Source organism: Vicia villosa, unplaced genomic scaffold, assembly GCF_029867415.1.
Source record: "Vicia villosa cultivar HV-30 ecotype Madison, WI unplaced genomic scaffold, Vvil1.0 ctg.001929F_1_1, whole genome shotgun sequence".
Classification (NCBI taxonomy): domain Eukaryota; kingdom Viridiplantae; phylum Streptophyta; class Magnoliopsida; order Fabales; family Fabaceae; genus Vicia; species Vicia villosa.
This window is the reverse complement of record NW_026705778.1, coordinates 69,979-78,936: the sequence shown is the minus strand read 5'-3', so window position 1 is coordinate 78,936 and position 8,958 is coordinate 69,979. Positions and strand designations below refer to the sequence as shown.

General features: G+C 29.7%; 2 protein-coding genes across 3 annotated transcripts; one reads left to right on the top strand and one right to left on the bottom strand.

Moving 5' to 3' along the window:
• Positions 1–2,637: 2,637 nt before the first annotated feature.
• Positions 2,638–6,240, top strand: LOC131637139 (nucleosome assembly protein 1;3-like). 2 transcript variants are annotated; one of them, XM_058907728.1, is made up of 12 exons: positions 2,638–2,778; positions 2,878–2,921; positions 3,574–3,663; positions 4,159–4,251; positions 4,360–4,423; positions 4,562–4,623; positions 4,740–4,924; positions 5,018–5,195; positions 5,286–5,329; positions 5,421–5,598; positions 5,742–5,756; positions 5,921–6,240. In XM_058907728.1, the coding sequence occupies exons 1-12, from the start codon at positions 2,730–2,732 to the stop codon at positions 5,987–5,989; spliced, it is 1,071 nt and encodes a 356-aa protein (XP_058763711.1). In that variant the 5' UTR covers positions 2,638–2,729; the 3' UTR covers positions 5,990–6,240. The 2 variants fall into 2 exon arrangements, with proteins under 2 accessions (XP_058763711.1, XP_058763712.1); XM_058907729.1 differs by having other exon boundaries at positions 5,729–5,756.
• Positions 6,241–7,862: 1,622 nt separating this feature from the next.
• LOC131637140 (uncharacterized) lies at positions 7,863–8,526 on the bottom strand. Its single transcript, XM_058907730.1, has 3 exons — positions 8,440–8,526; positions 8,125–8,281; positions 7,863–8,083 (listed from the first exon to the last, which is right to left on the bottom strand). The coding sequence occupies exons 1-3, from the start codon at positions 8,524–8,526 to the stop codon at positions 7,863–7,865; spliced, it is 465 nt and encodes a 154-aa protein (XP_058763713.1).
• Positions 8,527–8,958: the final 432 nt, after the last annotated feature.

Sequence of the window (8,958 nt, the reverse complement as noted above, 5' to 3'; positions counted from 1 at the left end):
TATATAAACTAGGATAACCGACTTTTTAAAATTGGGCTAATAAAGTCCTAAAGAATGTAGACTTTAATTTTAAAACTCAAGTTGTATAATTTTTTGGGTTTGTGAGACCGCTCATATATCTATTTTGACTGCTATAACTATAACTAAGACTATTTATAATGGAGGTGTTGAATTTTTTTTTTTAATAGTTGAATTGATACAATGGTGTGTTGAATCATATGTTGAAAGTGATGTGGATTATTTAGTGTTGAAAACATTCAACATGTTCAATGAGAAATTAGTGGGGCCACATAATATTTTTGGCAAATTACTATTGGTTGTTGTGAGTGTTTATATTTTTATTTCATGATAATTATTTAATGTCATTTATTTTAGGGTTAATAGTTGTTTACCCCCTGTAATATGAGCGTGTTTCGGTTTACCCCCTACCGTTGCCAAAGGCAGGTTTTGGCAACGTTTTTTTTGAAAAAACCGTTGCCAAAAGGCAGGGAGGGGGGAAAAGCAAAATTCGCTAACATTACAGGGGGTTGAATTACTATTAACCCTTTATTTTATAGTAAATAAATTTTTTATTTATTTTTATTTTCACCAAAATTCATCATTTTTTTTTTGTCTATAAATAGAGACTTGGTTCATTTGATTTGGACACACCAAAAAATTTCACTTTTTTCATAATTTTTCATAATTTCAATTGATAATAATATTAATATATAATTAATAATATTAAAATTCATCATTTTTTATAATTTCAATTGATAATAATATTAATATATAATTAATTTTAATATATAATCATAAAACAAAAATATAAAAGAAAATAAGAATATAAAATAAAAGTAGTGGGGTAGGGTGTTGAATTTTATTAAACAAAACTATTGTAGTGAGTAAAAGTTGAATGTGTGTTGAATTATTAGGTGGAAGAGAGAGAAGATGATGTGGAGTATAAAAAGTAAAAAAGTAGAGTGTTGAATTTGAAAACCATTGTAAATAGTCTAAGAAACATACGGATGACTTAACTAGCTATTACTAATTTTTTTTAAAGCTTAAACAAAAAAAGGACAACTGGAAAGCATTTACATTTGTAGGGGATATACTTTTTCATCTCAATGGAGACAGTTGTAAAAAATGATGCAATAAACTTTTATAATAAATAATGAATAATATTATATTTTTAAAAATTGAATATAAAACTTAAGAAAAATAGTCAATTAAGTAAAAAAAATAAAAGATTGATATCCTAGTACCTATATATATATATATATATATATATATATATATATATATATATATATATATATATATATATATATATATATATATATAGAGAGAGAGAGAGTGTATTAACATTTTAAATAAAAATAATAAAATTTTAAAAATATTTTATATTTTTTTTAATGTTTTGAATATAATGAAAAATATGGTGAGTGGCATAAGTTTGAATTCAAGATTCTCCATCAAAATAATTTCAATTAAACTATATTTTAACAATGTAAATGACTATCGTTAAAATATAATATAATTAAATAATAATAATTAATTAATTTTAGTTGAAAATCTAGATACATGAAATGGTTCATTTTTCTAATTAAATTATTTTATTGGTCAATTTTAAGGTTTGATTTCACATTTAAAATTAACTTTTAATATATAAAATGATTGGGATGTTTTTGATTAATCTCAAGTAGAATACTTTTTTTTTTTTGAATTGATTCTAACTTTTAAGCTATAACTCAATTTTTTTAGTGAAACATAATATTTTACATTAAAATTTAGTATTTTATTATTTTTTAATAGATATATTCAAAAATTATTATAAATTTACTTTTAATCAAAATCAAAATTAGTTCTTTTAGTCGAAAAATCATTAAAATTTACCATGCAAATGAAATATATGTGGTAGGCGAAATTTAAATATAAAAAGAAAAAGATCATAAAAAACAAGGATATCCTACAAATAGGTTAATATAATGACTTTAATGATTATGCACCCGACAATGTAAAAAAGTTTTACATTGTCATCCAATTAGAATATAACATTCTATCATGTTATATACGTTTTTTAAATTTTCAGTCTGACTTGTCCTGATTCATGATCGTCATTGGTTGATTGTGTAAAATTGTTTTACACTGTCAGAACATATCTTTTTTTCCTAATATAATAATATAAAATCAAATAAAAATAAAAAACTAATAAAATAGATAAAAAAACTCTACATATAATTTAAAATAATAATAAAAAATCAAATATAAATGAAAAAATTAATTAAAAAAATATTCTCTACTAAATTATTAAAATAAGGGAAAAACTAACCAGTGCCTTTTGAGCGCTTTTTAAGTGATTAAAGTGGTAAGTTTTTTTTTAAAAATTCGTGCATTCAATGAATTAGAAATTGATATCATGATTTTATAAAGAATATTTTCTTTATTTAGTTGCTTAAAGGGTGTCCTGAGGGCACTCGTTAGCAAGAAATTTAAAATAATAATAAAAAATGAAATAAAAAGAAAAAAATCATTAAAAAATAAGAAACCCTACAAATATGTTTAAATAATAATAAAAATACTAAAATAATAATAAAAAAAATCAAAAAAAAGAAAAGAGGGAGAACACTTTTTTGTGTTTAAAAGGAGGGAGACAGAACGGATTAGAGATATAGCCGCTCGAAAATCAAACAATTTCTCCGCACTCTCTCTGCTTCTTTGCTTCTTCTTGTTCCCTCTCTCTCTCCACAATGAGCAACGACCAGAAGCAAGTTTTCAGCGTAGCAGATCTCTCTTCTGGTGCCAATTCTCAGTCTCACTCTCCTTTTCATCAATCTCTTTCTATCATGTTTTATACATGCAATTCTTTGTTTGTTGAATTTTGATTTTCCTTTGCAGCTCTCAACGATGATGGTCGTGCCCAATTATTTAACGCTATTCAGGTTTTGAATTGTCTCTTTGCTAGTTACTTCTCAATTTGAATTTATCTTTTTACTTCAGTTATAGCGGTTGTGATTTTTAGTTCTAATTATCTAGTTAGTTTTTATCGAACTCTTAATTTGATTATCAATTTTTATGTTTTCATGATTGGTTTTAAAGAATGGTTTTGATTATTAATGATCAAGTGGTTTTTTTTTCTTCTAGTTGAATTCGGTTGATGATTGGTTTTACTCAATTCGTTTTGATCTTTTTGCTTCAATTATAATCCCTTTTGTTTTTTTTCTTTTGTAAAGCTTCATGATTTACTGTTAATTAATATATGTTTTAATGGAACTCTTGATTTGATAATCAATGTTCATGTTTTGGCTTTTTGATTTGATGATTTGTTTGATTTATTATTTTTCAAAGTAGTTTTTTTTTTTTCTAGTTCAATTTAGATGCTCAATTATTCAATTTGAATTTCTCTTCCTGCTTCAATTATAAACCCTTGTATTTTTTTCATTAATTTTTTTTGTAAGTTTCGTGCTTTATTGTTATCTTTTATATTGTGATTAATTGATCCATGCTTTTGAAGGTCAATTATCATTTTTAGTGTTTTTTGTTTTCATGATTGGTTTGAGTTATCGGTTATGTTTATTTTCTGCCTTGATATAGGGTTTGAATGGGCAGCCCTTAGATGTTCTTGGGAGTCTTTCACTATCTCCCATTGTCAGGAAGCGTGTCGAGGTTCTCAGACAGATTCAGGTATATTCCCTAAATTTTATAGTTAACTAGTTATTATGATGCTTCAATTCCTTTTTGGTGTTTAGATTTTTCTTCTGTGTTGTGTTATTACTTGATCTGTATCATTTATGATAATTCAGTTTGATAGATCTCTTGTCATGGCTGCATTTAAGAAGGGTTGGATCCATTTCGTATTTATGATAGTTGTCTTTTGTAGTATTTTTAAGAGGCTTATTGCATGACTCCAACAGTGATCCTCACGGCACATCGTTTCACCTCCAACTGTTACGCCGAGGCTTTCTTTTGCTTAGCGAATCATTATTCCGACTAAATTCTTTTACTGTAAAAATTGTGTTCTGAGTATAATGAATCTGTCAATTGCTCTTATAGTTTGTATCTAATCTTATGGTAATTTTATTTTTTCTTGTCATTAGCTTTTTTTATAACAATGAATATGAATTGCTCTTATGAGTTCTTCGTAATACTGGCTTCTGATCTTGATTGATGACTGTACAGAGTGCACATAATGAACTGGAGGCAAAGTTTTTGGAAGAGAGAGCAGCTCTTGAAGCCAAATACCAAACTTTCTATCAACCATTGTATGCTAAGGTATCCCGAGGATCCTGGTTATTGATTTTTCAATTATTCATGTTTAAAGTTATTGGGTTTAATTTGTATGGTATCTTTATCACTAAGTTTATTTGTTAATGAATGCAGCGCTATGAAATTGTGAATGGTGTTGCTGAAGTGGCAGCGGTACCAACTGAAACTGCTGTTGAAGGTATTAACTAGAAATCGATACCTTACACTTTTATTGTTTCAAATTCTCGACTTTACCAATTTTCCCGTTGAAATTGACACCTTACACAATTTATTGTTTCAATTCTCGACTTTACCTATTTTCCTGTGACTTATGTAGAGAAAGGGGTGCCATCTTTCTGGCTCATTGCTTTGCAAAATAATGATGTGATAGCTGAAGAGGTAAGTTGCCAAAAGTGTTCAATTGTTAACTTTTTTTACACTTTAATGTTTGATTTTTTATAATCATAAAGTCACTCATTTTGTAATGATCTTTTCATTGCTTCATTTTGAATTAGATTACGGAGCGTGATGAGGAAGCTCTGACCTATCTAAAAGACATCAAGTGGTCGAAGCTTCAAGACCGAAAAGGATTCAAGCTCGAGTTCTTTTTCGATATCAATCCTTATTTTTCAAACACAGTCCTGACAAAAACTTATAACATGGTGGACGAGGACGAGCCCATATTGGAGAGGGCTATTGGGTAAGCTGGTCGTTTTTACCCGATGCTATTATGCAATCTATTTTCCATAGTTTACGATCATGAATAAGGTTTGTTTGCTGCATTTTTTTATAGGACGGAAATAAATTGGTTACCCGGAAAACGTTTAACCGAGCAGACTTTGACAAAGAAGTCAAAGAAGGGCTCGAAGAATGCAAAACCAATTACAAAAACTGAAACCTGTGATAGCTTCTTCAACTTTTTCAGTCCACCAGAAGTCCCCGAAGATGAAGTGGTCCTTGATGAAGAAGTGGTATGACATGCTTTCTATATAAACTCATTGCAAATACAAATATGAAATACTATATTTTTTTGAACGATTTTATTTTCAATATTTAAACAGGCTGAGGATCTTCAGAATGAAATGGAACTGGACTATGACATCGGGTAAGCTAATTTCTGTACTGTTCAAACGTAACTGTTTTTGCTCCTTGTAATCTTGATTCTATACTTAAATACAATTTTTTATACTTGTTAGGTCAACTATCCGAGACAAGATCATCCCCCATGCTGTTTCATGGTTTACTGGGGAGGCAGGAGATGGTGATGATGACACTGACGATGACGACGATGACTATGATATGGATGAAGACGATGATGATGATGAAGACGATGATGATGAGGAATCTGAGGATGGGACTGAGTCGGAAAAGAAGGTATAATCTTAATTATTTGAATTGATGAAATGTTTGTTTAATTTACTTATTTTTATTTTATAAATTTGAAGTTTGAACTTGAATTAACATGGTTGTTTTTCGCTTGTCCTTTGGTGTTAATTTCCTTCGGAATGTTGCTGCAGTCATCAATAACTAAGGTATGATATCTTAACTTTCGAAGAATTTGTTTGCTTGATACCCTTTAGTTAACATTGTCTCTAAGAAAAGTGATAGCAACAATCTCTTTTTAACGAAACTCTCTTTTATTAGTTGAAATTACGAAGTGTTAATTCCTCGTTTTAATTTTATTTTATGTTTTCAGAAGGGCGGGATAGCACAGTCCGGCGATGGTCAGCAGGGTGAAAGGCCAGCAGAGTGCAAGCAGCAGTAAGAGATTTTGGTGTCTGGATTTGCTTGATGAAGGAGATTTCAATTTTATGCAGTTTTTTATAGTTTAATATTTAGTGCCCATTCTCCTATTTTGCTTAGTATTTTGGAGATGTGGTTATTATAGTTTGGGGATGTATCGAGTTATTGCTACTTTGGTTTATAGGTTCGACCTAGATACTTAATATTTTTGACAATATTTTGTCCTCGGTTTCATAATATTTATGGTAAAATCTGGTTACCAATTCATTTCAACAGGTTTTTTCTTCTTATTATCGGTGCATGTATGGATTGTGTTTTAATTTTCTGCAATTAGCACGAACGATAGGTAAGAAATTCACATTATAAATGAGAGAACTTAAATATTTTTAGAGTCTAGTTTGATCCATCACCCTAGCTATCGAAAGTCTTTTTAAGGACCACTTAGAAAAGTAAAAATGATTCAACAGTAGTATATAAATGAGAGAACTTATATGACCTAAAATACCGTAATTTGTAATTTTTACTTAGATTTTAGTCGAAAATCTGTGGACAATTAAAACTATTCTTGGGTTTTAAGCAAGCTTAAGGTCTCGAGTTAATTTTCATAGAAGTAGTTTGATTGGGATAAATTTAGATTCCTCCTTATATCTAGTTAAGGATTTTATTCATTGTAGGATCTAGTCTCTATTTTAGATATCTAGGATCGCTAGTGGGGGTAAACTCTTGGTTGAATTCCACTTGGGATCCTCTTGTCATTGTCAATAAGTTGCAGATCGAAAAGGTTTAATTCTTCACATCATAGATATGTTATCCTAAGTAGCAGAGTGGTCCTCATGAATTTTGTCCTCAATGCCATTTCTGTTTTCTTCCTATATTTCATTAGGATGATTGTGAAAGTATAGAAGGCTTTAGTGAAGATCCAGAGGAGGTTCTTCTAGGGTGGTGTTTTTTGCCCTTAAAAAAAACTTATATATTATTTAGAGTATAGTTCGATTGACTCTACGTATCGAATGTCTTTCTAATAAATTTGGTCAAGAGCAATCAAAGGTCATTGTTAGTGTGCAGTGATGACAATGGTTTACGTGTTTGTGGATGATAAAACTTTTCGAGAAAAAATCATTCCAAATTAGTTTATGAATGCACATTTGAGGGGAATTGAAATATCATGTGTTAGTTTATGAATGCACATTTGAGTGGGAATTGGAATATCAAATGTGGGTGTCTGGGTGAGAATCTCTCATATTAAATGGCAAAGTAGGATTTTGCAACAATTGAATAAAATCTAATGTGGGCTGTGGCCCCTAAACCTAACTCAATTTACAGATATTGATATTATCAGACCGGAAACAATTGTATGTATGAGATTTTAATGATTATTATTACTTGATCTAAAAAAAAAAAGTCTAACGTGATAATCTTTGGCTCCTCTCATGATCAAATAAAAATTACTATTTAATTTTATTTTAGCATGTTCTTTTGTCCAAAATTTAATATAAAATTTGAAAAAAAATTGATAATAGAAATTATTGTGACAATTAAAAGTGATATTTTGGCGGTAAAAGTTTTAAAAATAATGTTTTGTTAAACTAAATAGATTTTGAGCTTTCCAAAAAAATTAAGGGGAAAGTAACTAACCGTAATATAAGGGTGAGTTATGTATATATAGTTAAAAATTAATTTTATCACTATTTTGAATTATTTGAAACTAGCCGTTGTAATTTAAAAAATAGCTAATTTAATTTTTTTTATAAGAACAAAATTAACTCATATCATTTATCAAATGAAAGTCAATACAAGGAGGAATAACATAAACGATACTACGCCTAGACCAAGAATTAACCGCCTTAACTAACGAGTCGACAACCATATTCGTTTGGCGTTTAATAAACTTTACCTCAAAGTTTGAAATAAAAGCTAACAAATGCTTTATAGAAAGAAGTAAAATTAAACTCAGACGAACCAGTAGCTGTAGAATGAATGCCTTGAATTACCACTTGAAAGTCGCTTTCGAATATCACATAATCCAAATTCATGGTAACAACATGTTGAACAGCTTCTTTCAAAGCTAAAGCCTCAACTTCTAAAGATGGCATACTACCTATATCCCAAGCAATTCCTGCAGTAATGAATCTACCCAAGTTATCACAATATACAAACCTCTGTTAGTAGAACGATGAGTCCTGTTGAAGTCGGCATCAGCATTACACTTCACCCAACCTTCAACTGGAGGAGACCACACTAAAGAGATTTGATTATTAGTATTCCTTTCATGAGTATCATGGGCAATCTTGCCAATAAAAATAGGCTTGCAAGCCTAATCTAGAGAGACCCCCGTTTCATTATTCCATACTATATTGTTACGGTTCTTTCAAATCACTTCTACCATCATAGCAAAACGCCCTGCATCCTTCCTATCTTCTCTACTACAAACATCGAGAATAAGAGATTTAACATCACTAGAATCTTGTATACGAGCTTACTAATATCAATCTTCAACGCCATATGAGCTTTATTCCCCCTTGTCTTTTGTTTGAAAACATGAATAATCTTAATAGCCATCATTGCATTATCTAAAATGGACAAATTTTCAACAAACGCAATTGCTCCTCAGAAACACATTTAGCCAAACAACACCTCATTCTGTTAGCTAACAATTTTGCAACCAACTTGTAAGCTACATTACACAAAGAAATAGGACACAGGTCTTTCATTGTTTGAGGTTTAGGAAATTTAAGGGTCAAACAAATATTTGTGTCATTGAGCGAAGAAGGGAAAAAACCTTGCACAAGCCAACTAGATGCTGCTGTAAAAATATCATCACCGCATATATGCCAAAATTTCTGACAGAAAGCCAGGTTAAAACCATCAGGATCCAGAGATTTATCCGAATGCATAAGGCTAAGGGCTTCATACAATTCCTCTCTAGTAATATTAGCTAACAATTTGTTATTGTCCTCCGTTTATCACCAAAATGTTATGTGATTTTAATGT

What these genes read in the sequence shown, in the direction of transcription:
- LOC131637139 (XM_058907728.1), top strand. Translation starts at nt 2,730, where the DNA reads ATGAGCAACGACCAGAAGCAAGTTTTCAGCGTAGCAGATCTCTCTTCT. An exon ending in AGGTTCTCAGACAGATTCAG is followed by an intron (nt 3,664 to 4,158) that starts GTATATTCCCTA and finishes ATGACTGTACAG; the next exon opens with AGTGCACATAATGAACTGGA. An exon ending in GAACTGGACTATGACATCGG is followed by an intron (nt 5,330 to 5,420) that starts GTAAGCTAATTT and finishes TATACTTGTTAG; the next exon opens with GTCAACTATCCGAGACAAGA.
- LOC131637140 (XM_058907730.1), bottom strand. Translation starts at nt 8,526, where the DNA reads ATGGCTATTAAGATTATTCATGTTTTCAAACAAAAGACAAGGGGGAAT. An exon ending in AGATTGATATTAGTAAGCTC is followed by an intron (nt 8,282 to 8,439) that starts GTATACAAGATT and finishes TCTCTAGATTAG; the next exon opens with GCTTGCAAGCCTATTTTTAT. An exon ending in TCATCGTTCTACTAACAGAG is followed by an intron (nt 8,084 to 8,124) that starts GTTTGTATATTG and finishes TCATTACTGCAG; the next exon opens with GAATTGCTTGGGATATAGGT.